Source organism: Pyrus communis, chromosome 8 (genome assembly GCF_963583255.1).
Source record: "Pyrus communis chromosome 8, drPyrComm1.1, whole genome shotgun sequence".
NCBI classification, from domain to species: Eukaryota; Viridiplantae; Streptophyta; class Magnoliopsida; order Rosales; family Rosaceae; genus Pyrus; species Pyrus communis.
Genome location: NC_084810.1, coordinates 16490849 through 16505096, shown reverse-complemented (window position 1 = coordinate 16505096; position 14248 = coordinate 16490849). Strand labels below are relative to the sequence as shown.

At 38.8% G+C, this 14248-nt stretch overlaps 1 protein-coding gene across 2 annotated transcripts; it reads left to right on the top strand.

Annotated features, from left to right (window-relative positions):
- Nucleotides 1-10622: 10622 nt before the first annotated feature.
- Nucleotides 10623-14248, top strand: LOC137742650 (splicing factor U2af small subunit B-like). 2 transcript variants are annotated; one of them, XM_068482571.1, is made up of 6 exons: nt 10623-10990; nt 11546-11632; nt 11749-11830; nt 11969-12095; nt 12692-13123; nt 13996-14248. In XM_068482571.1, exons 1-5 carry the CDS (start codon nt 10754-10756, stop codon nt 13089-13091), a joined length of 933 nt encoding a protein of 310 aa, XP_068338672.1. In that variant the 5' UTR covers nt 10623-10753; the 3' UTR covers nt 13092-13123; nt 13996-14248. The 2 variants fall into 2 exon arrangements, with proteins under 2 accessions (XP_068338672.1, XP_068338673.1); XM_068482572.1 differs by having other exon boundaries at nt 13402-14248.

Genomic DNA, 14248 nt, shown 5'->3' with positions numbered 1-14248 from the left:
TAGGGAGGTGATCAGAGAAACAAGCTCGAAGAAATGACCAGTAATTCCTCTATTTCCTTTACTCAAGAAAAATAAGGATAAGGGGAAGAAGAAGGCTGAAGTTGAGGGCAGTTGACCAGAGGAAGAAGAAATGCAAGAAATAAGTTTGCCCAACCTACTGTTATTCCCACTAGATAGTAGGCAGCAGATCAGGCTAGAAGGAAGAAAGTTTGGAATGACTCAGCAAGTTGGAGAGTCTAGTGAAAAATGTGTGCCCACAACTGCGGGCAAACCCTCTTTTATAGGTTACCACTGTTGGCTAATAAGGGAAGGGAAGCTAGGTGGAGGCATCTAGAATGTAACAACCCGGCCTGGATTTTTCGGAATGGAAGGGTATTGTGGTAAATTCATTTGGGTTATGAGATATTTGTTTAAAATATTGTTTTAGGTCTTAATAGGTGTGCCCAAGAGAGGCCTACCCTTGTTTTGTTCCTCGGCCCAAAACACTTAGCCTCTTTCTCTCTCCTTCTCTCCCTCGCTTTCTCTCTTTCTCTTAACTCTCCCGTGCACTCTTTCTTACCTCTCTTTCTAAGAAAGCACACAAACACAACAACAGCAACTGTACACCACCATCCCTCACCCTGTATGTGAACCACACAAACCCATAAATGGCGAGGGGACTCTTCCCCAGTTTTCTAGCGGGACCCGTGTGTTTGCAGGCATTTTCCAGCCATCTCTGGCCACCTTTCGGCTTCCAAATAGTTTTCGGTAACCTCCGCCACTTTTGAGGTAATTTTTGGCCAAACCACGACGCAAAGGGCAATTATTTATGGCGTTTCTATCTTCACTAGTTTGCGTGGCTCTTTGGTGGCGAAATATCTGTGAGTAGACCCCTTCTAAAATGCATGTTTTAATAGTATAAATGTATACATGAAAAGCATGATTTTAATGATTACATTTTATGAGATATTATGCTTACTGAGAATATTTTGAAATACCATATTTTATCAAAATGATGTTCTCTATAGTATACATGATAGATGACTATATACTATTTATGAACATGCTTTTACACACTTCTTTGTAGTATATATGATAGATAACTATATGCTATGAAGATGATTTTGAGATATATGTATCTATGTTTAGAAGGACTATGTTCAATGATTTTGTGCGTATCTAGTGGTCACTGTTCTGCCCACGGATGAGGGATATATATGGCTGAGGGAGACATATAGCTTAGGGAAACATATGTAGATGGTTTCGGGCCGAGAGACATATGCACTGGCTTCGGGCCGAGAAATGTAGTGCCTTTGGGTGACTTGATACCACTAATTAGCACATTATATACAACATATGTTTTATGAAGGTTTTATGGCATGCTAAGGTTTTAGAAACCTATTACATATTATGCTATGAGTAGAACAAGAACTGGGACCACCCCTTATGCCTTAACCTTCAGGCAAGATGGAAATCAATGTAAGTTCTGTGAGGCTTCAAAACCAGTTTGGTCTACACAGTGAGGAATACATTCAGGCTATGTGTCAAGAGATTAAAGATTTAGATATAGCCCGAATTGAAGCTTTGAACAAAATGCAAGTATGAAAAAAGGTTGTTGCTCGAGCATACAATAAGAGAGTAAAGTTAAAAACCTTCAAGGAATAAGAATTGATATAGAAGGCAGTTTTACCCTTGTGAGCTCAAGTTAGAGGTTTTGGCAAGTGGAGTCCCACTTGGTAAGGTCATTTCCTTATCAACTAAGTGTTAGACAGATGAGGATATTACTTGACCGACTTGGGAGGAAACTTGTAAAACCATCCAGTCAATGCTAAGTTTTTTAAGAAGTATCACGCAACTCTGTAGGATGTCAGAGATTGTTATATTAAGGAAGTCTAGATGAGTGTTGAAGTCAATTTGTGCATTTACCACAAGTTAAAGCCATGAAGTATAAACAGACAAGCGAGAAAATGAAAAAGGAAGTCATTTTATTTCATCAAAGGGAAGTTATAAAAGTCCTAGCCTAATAGTTTTACATTCTTAGCTAAAGTAGCTATCCAAGAGTGATAAGGCTGCATGATTATGAAAATCCAGCTAGGCTATTATAAGGCAGTGATGTTGGCTAGTTGGCCTTTAGCATTTTCCACTTCCAGATTCATTTTCTTCACTTCTTTAATTTTTTGGTAGAGCTTGCTTAAAAGGGTCATCTGCTCGGCCTTCAGTGCAGAGAGCTGTTCTTCCAACTTCTGAATCTCGGAGGCCACCATCATGATCATGTCTTCCATGGACGAGCCTTCCTTCACCAGTTGCTACAAGGAAGTTGAAGTCCGAGTGTACTTCTCCTTATAACTCCTCACTCAGTTTGATTGCCTTTTAACCTGTTGGTGTTAATCCCTCAATGCCCTCAGGTTTTTGAAGAATGAGAAGAATGATTCATATTGAACCTTTGACATTTGCTGAGCCTTGTACAACTCGGTTAGAGCCTTCTCAGCGTCTTGGAGAGCCTTGAGGCTGAAAGAGCCAATTAAGTCCTTTTGGCTCTGATCTGAAAGATTTTAGGGCTCATATAAACACCTTGGGAACCTCAACTTGGTCTTAATTTGCCCGAACTCTCTTACTAGTTCGGGCAAGGAAGCCGTAGTTGGAATGGAGGCAAAGGGTGGAGGCATCACTTCACATCCATGGAGGCAGCAGTAGTAGAAGCAGCTTTAGTTGAAAGCGAAGGAAGAAACCCAGAAGTAGAGGTGGTAGCAGCAGCGGTCTTCTTCAACCGAGGGATAAGGATCCCTGTAACTCCAAATGCCTTGGGAGACCGATGAATGACTATATTGCGCACTACAGGCCGAAAGGACTTGCCCGAGCCCTCACTAGAAGCCTGTTACAAGCCAAGGGAAAACCAAGTCAGAGGAGTTGGTCCATACTTAAGTTAAAAATAAGCAGAAGTAAGAAGACTTGTATACCTAAGTTAACCCTTGAACTTTGGGAGAAGGCACATCCGTGGTAGCAGCTGTTTTGGGGGAAACACACGAACTGGCCCGAGAAGAAGCTTAAGATGCCTTTGAGCTAGTCACTTCTGAGACCATAGGGATCTCAGGAACTATAGGCTCCCTGAAAGCTTGTGGTGGCTGGTTAGTGGCTTTGTGCACTGGAGAAAACTAAAAGAAGGCAAAACAAAGTATAGGTTATGGAAGAAGTTGAAGATGAATTTGTAAGAAGGATGAGGGGAAAATGAACTTATCGAAGTAGGGTCGTCCTCCACATAGTGCAGCAACTCCCTAGTGGTGGGATTGAACTGAGAAGTGGGAGTCACTACCATCATTAGAGGAAGAGTTGAAAAGGTAGAGGGTAAGGTTTACCCAACTTGAGGTCCAAATGCCCCAACTTTTGACTAGAAAATAATAAAGGTAAGGATTAGTTTTGCTAACTTGAAAAATCACAAGCTTAACTAGGATTGAGAGAAATGATACCTTTGAAGGCTTGGCCCAAGGAGGGGAAAGATGCGCCGATCGGGTCGGATGTGATAAAGGCTTAAGCTGGGAAATCCCTTCAACCCTAGTATCCTATTTTTTAAGCAAACAAACAGTAATAGAGAATTAGTTAAAGTGTTGAGGGAAGAAAATTTCAAAAAAGAATCATCCGAGTACTATAACAGTGAAAGATATACCTTCAACTCCTCGAGGATTATGTCGAGGACTTCCTTATCCTCTTGTTGGACTTTTACGCTCGACTATCCTTCTTTAGGAGTGGGGAGAGATTTCTTAATAACAGGAGGTCCTAAGTATAAAAGAAATGAAGGTGTTAGTTCAAAACCTAGAAGAATCAAAATTAATAAGAAGTTGAGACTAAGTTACTTACTGGAAGATTTTTGCTTCTTCCTACCCGTTTCAGCTGGATGGGCAGATGAAGGCTTTGAGGACTGATAAGTCTGTGACCTAGTCATTTTCTTGGTGGGAGTTGTCATTGGGCCAGGCAAAGCAAGTTGAAGCTGAGGCCTTTCCTTGGGCTTAGACTTTGAAGATTCCATTACAGTCGCCCTTTCCCGACGAGGAGCCTTGGTCTCCACTTCAGGCACAACCTCAGCCTCTGAACCACCAAAGAGCTCGAGACGTTCCCAGTATCTTCAGCAGCCTAGCTGGACCCTGTTTCTTGCCTTGCAACCTCACAGCAGCCTCTTGAAGAACTAGAGCATCTACAGCTTATTCTTTTGCCCCGACATTCATTTCTTCAGTGTTTCCTTAGGTTGCAAGACCAAAATAAGAGTTAATAAATGACAGATTATGGAAGCCTAACCATAAGAAGCAAAACAGAAGTAATAGGGTATACTTATAAGAAAAGGCTGGTTCTTCTAGTTAATCGCCTCATTCCAGTTTTCAAACTCCTCTTTCTTGAGGAAAGAGTTGAAGAAAACCTACCCGAAGAGATGATCATGGGCCTCTCTGATGTCTCCCTTATACTTCTTTGACCATTTGGTCTCCCACTAAGTGTCAAAGGAAGGGGTGCACTCAAAGTTTAATGTCGCGGGCTTGTGGGCGATTCTGCTCATCACTTCTAAACTATGTTAAGTTGCTAGAAACGTTACTTCTGAGGGAAAGTGGAGGTGGAAGGAAGTCCCACAATGCATATAGTCGAAGTAGGGCACTGGGATTACCTACCTGAATCCCAGTTGCCTACCACAAAAATTGGGGTGATAGATTTCGAGTCCGCGCTCGTAACCTATGTAGTCGCTGCACACTCCCTATGCCAAGTCTCTCTGTTGGATGCAGCTTATAAACTTCTCCTTGCAATGGCCGCTGGCATCCTTTCCAAAGGCGTCCTAGAAGATCTAGTCCAAGAACTATAGGTATGAGCACAGAGGTACTCGACTCCAAGTCTGCCTAAGTTTGACAGACCTTGAAGAAGTAGAGGCAAGCAAAGGTCGAATGGTTCGTAGGGGAAGCTTCTGCCAAGATATGGGTTGGAGCCACTCCCTTGGGGAACTCCAAGTTGGGCGCCCGAAACTCGAAGAAGTACTACTGGAGCCAGAGCTAAACCATCCAGGTTGGCACATTGAGGTTGGTTTCGAAAAGCTCACATATGGTCATTTTGTAGAGGAGATAGTAGATGTGTGCAAGGAGAAAAGGTCCCATGGTGACGTCATCAAAGGAATGTAGTGCCTCTACCAAAGGAATCCACTCCAATTTTACTCATTTGGACTTGTTTGGGAACACATGTATGTTCAACCAGTACAGGAGAAAGTACATGTGTTATTGAGCCCTATCTGTAGTGAAGGAGGGTGGGGTGAAAGTTTTATTTGAAAATGGGATAAAGCTCGTGAAGGACGTCTTATAACTCTTATTGGTTGAAGAGTTATACTCTAGACAAGTGATGGAATCAGATGAGCCCGAGCTTTCAGCAGTTAGGCAAGAGAGTGAAGATCAGTCGTGGGTGACGTCCACGCACATGTCCAATGGCCTTAGCCTAAAGACTAGAGCCATGTCTAGGTCTATAAGAGATATGGGACCTATCCTAAAGTCGAATGTGATGGTCTCATTGTTCTAGAAAAGGAAAGTTGTGGTTAGGAGCTCGGGTTTGGCTATAACTGTGACCTTAGAGAGCATGATGAACTCATAGATTTCATTGGCCATCCACTTCTGTTACCAGATGGGCTCGAGCTCGTCCACCCACTGTGACCAAGCTTCATCCACCATCAGTGGGAAGCCCCTTCAAAGATTGGCTCATTTGGAAGCCGAAATGCCAGCCTCGACAAAGTAGGAGCTGAGAGTGAACCAATTAGCAGCATGCATGTTATTTTCCACTAGGATAGGAACTCGGGCAATTTAGGCTGGCCCCAGAAAGTGGAAACCTCATTCCTTGAAGAATATGGAAAGGTTTAGGCAATCCCAAATGCGATGAAGGTCGTTGAGTCGGCAACGTAGGTTGATGATCCTTTCACCAGACTCGCATGTAGGGCGAAGTTTAGGTGCCATTAATTAATTAGTTTTGAAGAAGAAAAGGAAAGAGATTGATAGTAGATAGCAAGAAAAAAATGGAAAGGCAAGGAAATTCTGGAAACTCAGAGAATAAGGATTGCTAGAAGTATTGGCTGAGAAATTTAAATGGAGGTTATATAACAGGCAGTTAGTTAACGTTAGAGATCATGAGTTAGTGCAAGGGTTTATTCGAAAACAATTGTTTAAATGGTGCAAGTCCCAAGTTAAAACATGCGGCTAGTATTTAATCATTATTAATGTCTTAATTAACAGACTTAACAATGATTAAATGGGGCACTGTTTGGGTTAATATTTAACATTAGGCTTTATGATAAGGAGGAGCAAGGATGCTAAAGCAAATGAAGACTTGCCTGAAGCCCAGTCGACAAGCCTGAAATGAATTAAAGTCATTTCAGTTAAAGTATATGCCATGTGCCTATGATTGAAGTGATGGTTGACAGAGATCAACTCACCACCAACCAAAACGCACATTCTGATGGCATAAGGAAGTAAATAAGAGATGACTCACTGCCCTCCGAAAGTCATCGGCCAAGAGTAAAACCAAAGGAGTCGAGCCAACTTGCCTATAAAAGGAGAAATAGATACTATAGAGAATGACACTCAATCAATCAATCAAAAGACATACAAACTTTGCTTTCAAGCCAGTTCATACCCAGAAAGCTGAAACTTGTCCAGATTCAATCCTTTTAGTTATAGTTCCCTTAGGAAAAGCTATATTTTGTCTAGTATAGAAGCTTTGCTACCTTCCCTTAGTGTTGTAGTATTGATTCCCTCACGTAAAACCTATTTACTCTCCATTTTTTTTAGCAGACAACCATCTGTAAACCCAAAGAAAAGAGGTTGCAAAAAGTTCAACCTTACCCGACAAGGTGAAATCTTGCCCGAGTCTCTTTGTTTGTACTTTTATTTAGTAGATATGTCACTTAATGTACTTTTCAGCATGTATTCAAGATGTTTCCAACTGTTTTCTACTTAAGAGTTCTATTTGCATTTGAAGTTGGTTAAATTAATGAACATGTTTTCATTAAAAGTAAACTATGATCGAGGAAGTGGTTGAAAGGGCCCTGAACTCCCTTTGTTTTGGACGTACAAGATTATGAACTAAAAATCCTTGTTTACAAGGCAAGAAAAAGAACTTAATGCAGACTTAACTCATCTGTGACATTCATTTGATAACAAGAAGTTTAAGTAACTTAGGGCACAAGTAATTAACTTAAATCACACCTATCTAACAATCTTTTATACTAAGATAACAATGGCATGCTCAAACCCTTGTTAGTTTTGATTGCGAGCCTCAAGGCAGACACCAAAGGCCCCACAAAGGCACATTTCAAACAAAATACTAACTTAACTTGCAGTACACGAAGCAGTAAGAACTCGCCTGACAACATACAAAGTGCCATACCCCTGGGGAGCTATGCGAGGGAAATCTTGCCCGAACATCTTCATTCTCTAAAATGCTCTCCACCTCAAAAGCAAACATAAGTCTTTCTCTCGCGACAATACATTGATAGGAGAATATTTATGCTACTTAGTTATGTTGTTTCCTTGCATTTAGTTACTTAACTACTATCTATTTTAGTCTTTTAAGCTATTTTCGTATGTTTTTAGGTCCTAATGGCAAAAGGAGCAAGAAAGTGCATTTTGAGGCTATTTGGAGCAGTTTTGGGCATGGATTGGATAGCTTAACTATGGAGCAATGTGGATGGACGAAATTGAAGTCAAGAGATGCTAGGAAAGGCTAAAAATCTGGAGAAAGAAGTCCAAATGCAAAGAAGATAAGGAAAGAGCAAGAAATAAGGAACCTTATCCAAATTTCCTTATCTTATCCAAACCTTATCCAACCTTATCTTATCCTATCCTAATCTTTTCCTACCTTAATTCCAACTTCAAAGAGGATTCCTTTTCACATTAAATCACCTAAATATCAAGTTCTAGAAGCCCTATTTTCGTGCATTAAGTTTATGTCATATGTAACCCTTCTAGAAGTTCTAGAATCTGCCACAAGGACCATTCCTTGTCCTCCTTGGAATCTGATTGAAAGTATCCTTGTTCTTTGGTGATTTGTAGCCCTAATTCCTCTCATTTTCAGCCCAAATTCGTGCCTCCCCTTCACCCTATAAATACACGATGCCACAACACTCAAAAACCACCACCCTCTACCACAAATTCACACCACACCATCCACCACACCTCAAGAGCCTAAATTCACACAAATCCCCATTGTTGGCAGCAAGGAAGGAAGAAGGAGCCACCTGGAGCGTTTCTAGGTGTATTCAATCTTTGTTTTCAATGTTTAATTTATATTCTCTTTGTTTTGTTGTAAACATAAGGAACTAATTTTGTTTTGGCTAGGGGAGACTTTGAAACCATGATTATATTTGCAATATGAATTGATTAATTCCAGTTGTGATTTCATAAATTGTGAATGCAATTTACTTAACCGTTTGATGGATAACTTATTCTTGTTTGTTGATTAAGGGTGCACACTTAATTTGCATACTTGAATTTGGTGCTAGAATATAAGGGAGTTTCACATAATCGTTACAAACTTATATTCACAAGTAGTTAAGGTTGTTTTCACAATCATGTTAAGTAAATTCCTAGCATGAGTATCATGATGTCATAGTTCCAAGTGCTTTGTCAATGCTTATGATTTTCATTGAACGTAATGATCTTTGATTGTATCTCTATTATGATGTCATATAGGGAACTTTTGAAGAATGCTTTGGGTTGTCGTATGATGTCATCCAATCCAATAACTTAAGGAAAATCTGAGGGTTAATTAGTGATGTCACGGTTAATCTGGGGTGTTGAGGTTCATGGTTTATCGAAAAGCATTGGAAATCAATTTGTATGCAAGTGTGTCATGTGTGGAGAAGGATCCTCTAGCTAGCTAATCACCCATCCATATACCCAAATTCGTTCATAACTTTGTCTAAGTTTAGTTTCTGTTTTGTTTTAATTCAAATTCGTCAAAACCAAAACCCCCCTTTGTTTTAAGTGTCAATTAGGTTAGAATCTGAGCTATTGTGTGTTTTTTAGTATTTTGAGTCAAAACCAATTCTATTTTCGTCCAAATTGAGTCCTAGAGTCTAGTTTGAGTCTTTTTTATTGTTTTGTGTTGTTTTGAGTCTTTTGAGTTTATTTAAGTGTTTTTAAGTTTAGTTTTATGTTTTTGAGTCAGTTTAGAGTAGATTAGCAATCCCTCCTAATCCCCATCCTAGAATGATCCCTACTTATATCTATACTACAATTGTCAAAAAGAGGGTTTAATTTGAGTGTGCTATACATTCGACAACTCAAGGAGAAAGTAGCTCAGCTTTTGTTACAAATAAGCTACTTTTCACCATTCTTGCCATTGGTGGTTGCCAAGTAGCATGAGCACCAACCCCATTGAGCCTATTCACCATCTGTAAATTTCTCTCATAGTTGTTGTGCATGCACAACAATTTCCCACCAATGACGAGTTTTATTTTCGAAGACTATACCATTTCTATCATTCCATCTAAACCTAACATTCATGTCGTGTGTTTTTGTGACATATCCGATATTTTAATGGGTTGTGTCGTATAACACATGTTAAGGTAAACAGATAATATGACCTGACCCGAAACCGACCCGTTAATGTTATCAGGTAATATGACCCAACTCATTACCCGTGAAAAAATATATTTTAAATCAATAAATAATGAAAATGATAAACATAATTTGACCAAAAAAAAATGGAAAATATAATACTAAATTAGTATATGCATAGCATATTGTCACATAAATATTAGTTTAGAACATAAAAATTAAAAAAAAAAAAAAAAAATTTGCCTATCAAGTATTACATACCCCAAAGTAAGAGCCTAATTAATAGGAAAACTCACGAAAAATCCAAAAAACTTCTCTTTTAATGAAAAGCCCTTTTAAAGGTATAGTGAATAGTAACAGGGAAATGTATAAATGTGGTTTTTCGTTAAAAGTGAATAGCACCAGGAGTGTTTTGTGAAACCTCCCTACATTATATAGGAAGTACCATGTCTAGGATATGCAAAACAAAAAGAGTTACGTTTCAAAGTTGAGGATGGAATCACGAGCATTTATATATGCTTTCACATATTTTTAAATTACTATAAAAATTACTTGATATTTTTACTTCTAATGTGTTTTATAATTTTTTAATCTCACTCTTTGCCTATAATGTACTATAAAAATAAATAAATAAACTTAAATTTATAAAATTTATATAGAATAATAATACAATAATACATATTTACTATACAATATATACAGATACAAAATGACTATAATATTTTATAATAAGTTTTTTTAGTAGTTTAAAATTTTAAAATCATCAAATTAACATTTTTTAACGTATTAAAATAGGTTACCTACGTATCACTATTGTGTAAACTTGTTAAGGACCGTTATTAACAGTTTCTTATCATGTAACCTAATAATGACCCAATTCGTTATCATCCAAAATCCGTTAATTTCGTTTTATTTACGGGTCGTGTTAATAGATTATGTAAGAAATTATCGGGCCTAATTTAACGATAATTGTAATTGATGAGCGGCCACGTGATCTAATGCTAACCCTCACGTGATCCCAATTTCACATAAACACGTCCCACTGTCCGAACGAACCCTCTAGAAGAGAACCAGAACCACAATTGCAAACAGCCACTTCCTGTCTCCCCCTTCCTCAATATTTATAGCCCACCCCCCACCTCCGGCCACCGTATAAGCTTCCTCCCTCCGCCCATTAATTCACAACCACAGCAGAATCGAAGACAGCCATGGCGGAGCACTTGGCTTCGATATTCGGGACGGAGAAGGACCGAGTGAACTGCCCTTTCTACTTCAAAATTGGGGCTTGCAGGCACGGCGACCGCTGTTCCAGACTCCACACCAAGCCCAGCGTCAGCCCCACGCTCCTGCTCTCGAACATGTACCAGCGGCCCGATATGATCACCCCCGGCGTCGACGCCCAGGGCCAGCCCATCGACCCCCGCCAGATGCAGAGGCACTTTGAGGTCTCCCTCAACCTTCTTTTGCTTCTTCTTTGTATTGAAAATTGAAAACCCTTTTGCCGGATTTGCTTTAATGTGATGTTGTATTGTGCAATTAAACCCATGATTCAACGGAAACCGAATTGAATTTGTGCTGTTTTTATTTGATTTGCTTTATCATTTAATTATGTGCTGTTTCTCTGAATTAGGGTTTTTTGTTATCCATATTAGAGTCTCTGCAATTCCCCCATTTTTTGAACTTACCTGAATTGCTGTGATTAAAAATTGAATCGTTAATACTATTCAACAAAAAGTCGGAAACGAAATTGAAGATTTTATCTCTTGCTAGTATTTTTAGTTGGAGAGGAAACAAAGTAGAGTTGAATAAAATTACGAAATCGGTTGTAGGGTGCGTTCGGTACAAAATAAACTTTTGTACGATCTTTTGTTACCTTAAAGCCCCGAATGCTTAATGCACAGCTGTGAAATAGTTGAAAACCTTTAGCGTTTGTGCAAATCCATTTGTATTCTGTATGTGATATGCCCAACAATTAAAATTTTGATGTATGGGAACTGCAGGAGTTTTATGAGGATCTATTTCAGGAGTTGAGTAAGTATGGCGACATTGAAAGTCTGAATGTCTGTGACAACCTAGCCGACCACATGGTATGTTATATTGAACGGAGAGTTAAGCTCTTGTTCAGTTTTCCTCTTTTATTTTTTGTTTCAACAGAAAGATTATTGATATTTGGTTCTACCGGGAAATTTATCGATTTGGGCAGGTGGGCAATGTGTACGTTCAGTTTAGGGAGGAAGATCATGCTGCAAATGCGCTTCGGAACCTGAGTGGAAGATTTTATGCTGGTTAGTGTGTTCTCTGTATCTTTCATCTTTAGAATTTGGTCTCAAGGTTTCTACTAGGTATGGTTTATATCTCTATTTAGGCCTAAATTATATGGTTATTATATGCTGAACTTCTGTCCCATCGTAAATCATTCGCAGGTCGTCCTATCATTGTTGACTATTCACCAGTGACAGACTTCCGTGAAGCCACCTGCAGGCAATATGAGGAGAATACATGCAACCGTGGTGGATACTGCAATTTTATGCACCTGAAAAGGATTGGCAGGTAAGCTTTACTTGATGATCTTTACTTATTGCAGAATTTACTGATAAATTAAATTTAAGCCAGAAAAATTTTAGCCATAACCTAAAAACTGCTTTTCTCCTCTAACCCTTATGGCTTAAAATTTTTGCCCAAGATTATTAAATAATGATTTTAGCCTTTTTTTTTATCTCGGTAACTTTTATGAAAATAAAATTTATGTAACTTATCTTAATTTATTTTTATGAACATTTTAATTTAAAAACATTTAAATTCTGATAAGTAATTAAAAATCATACAAATAGTAGGTATTTATAAAGTCTTAAGTTAAATTTGATTTAAATAATTTTCTTACATTATTTTAGATGTTAGATTTAATTTTGGGCCATCAAATCTCTTTTTTACTATTAGATTTGATCTCATTTGATCATAGCCGTTAGATTATAAGTAAAAAAAAAAAAAAAAAGTTTGAAATATGACAGTTTGGTGGGTCCAGAATAATTTAAGCTGGGAATTTAGCCCAGAGATATATTTTTTCCCCAAGGCTTATTTTAGCCCAATGGCCCAATGGTTGGAAATGGATTGGAGGGGTTTTAAAGCTTATAAACTTACAATGTCAGGGAATTGAGGCGTGAATTATTCGGGAGCTATCGGAGAAGGCACAGCCGCAGTCGAAGCAGGAGTCGCAGCCCTTACAGGCATCGTAGTTATGAAGACCGCTCTCATGGGAGCCGTGCTTATAGCAGAAGGTATGATGATGATGATCGTTATCCTGAAAGCTGGAGCCGGAGGAACAAGACTCTAAGCCCTGGTCGAAAGAGAGGACGCAGTAGAAGTAGAAGCCCTGGAAGAAGAAGAAACCACAGTCCAGTTAGAGAAGGAAGTGAGGAAAGACGGGCCAAAATTGAGCAGTGGAATAGGGAAAAAGAACAGAATGAAAATGCTAGTAAGGTCAACACTGACAGAAGCAACAATGATGGGCATGCACATATGGAAAATCATTACAATGGCCATGAGTAAGAGCAGCAATAGCAACTTCCAGAGAAATGAGGGTATGACTACTGATATTATAAAGCTTATGTCTGGTTTTTCCTCACTCTCTCTGTAAATTTACATATATGTAGACGCGTACACACATATAGAGATACTCTCTCTCTCTCTCTCTCTCTCTCTCTCTCTCTCCTCCCCCCCCCCCCCCCCGGCGCCATGCGTACACACATGCATACATATCAACATATATTATGCGTGCTCAATCACAAAAGAAATTTATGTTTCACCAGTAAGCATTTGTTCAATAAATATAGCTTACAGCACATTTTCCAATGTGCAGGTGGTGTGCAGGTTCAGACTTTTGTGATGTGGAATTGATATGACTTTTTTAATCTAATTCATATGTATGACTGCGTGCTTCCTGCATGATATACCTGAATATATCTTTCCCCTAATGCCCTAGTTCTCTATTAGCTTCCGGAAATTTTGAAAACAATAACAACAAAGCCTTGTCTCTTCGGCTATATGAATGCTAGAACGCTGTTCGAACTGGATATTTTGAAACAAAAAAAAAAGGGCTGATCTAACTTAGTTTAATCAAATAGGCATTTTTTTATTTCCGTGTAAACCAATCCCTAGTTGATATATTACAGACGTGTGAAATTTGTCTGCTTGTATTCATGCATTCATAATTTACAGTCAGGTTCTGTGACAATCACAAATCAAGAGTAGTGAAAGATCGAATGTCATGGTTCTGTCCTGGGTTTTGTTTTCTTCTCCCTTTGTAGCTTTGTTTATTTTTCTGTTTCAGTTTACGGAATGAAAAAAGTCATGATCTTACATTCTTGATAAGTTTTGCAGGTTCAGGTTTCCCTGCTTCTATGGTCCGAGCCTTTTTCTTTTCATTGCAGCTTACCATGGAATTTGTGTACAGGTTTGCTCGTGCAGTGTTTCAGGATTCAGGAGAGTGATTATTCGATGTTTCAGGTTTCGATCCAGGAGTATGAAAGTATCTTCGTGTTCCATCGCTCGAACGAATGTTGCAGGTTATTACTGTTGGTAGTAGTAGTAGTCTAAAGCAGTAGTCTAATTGTGGTGCAGGTTGAGTGTGGCAAACAAAATCTCTCATGTTGTTGAACCAGTTGGTTTACATTTTTGAATGTTCAAGGATTATCATTTGACGTTTT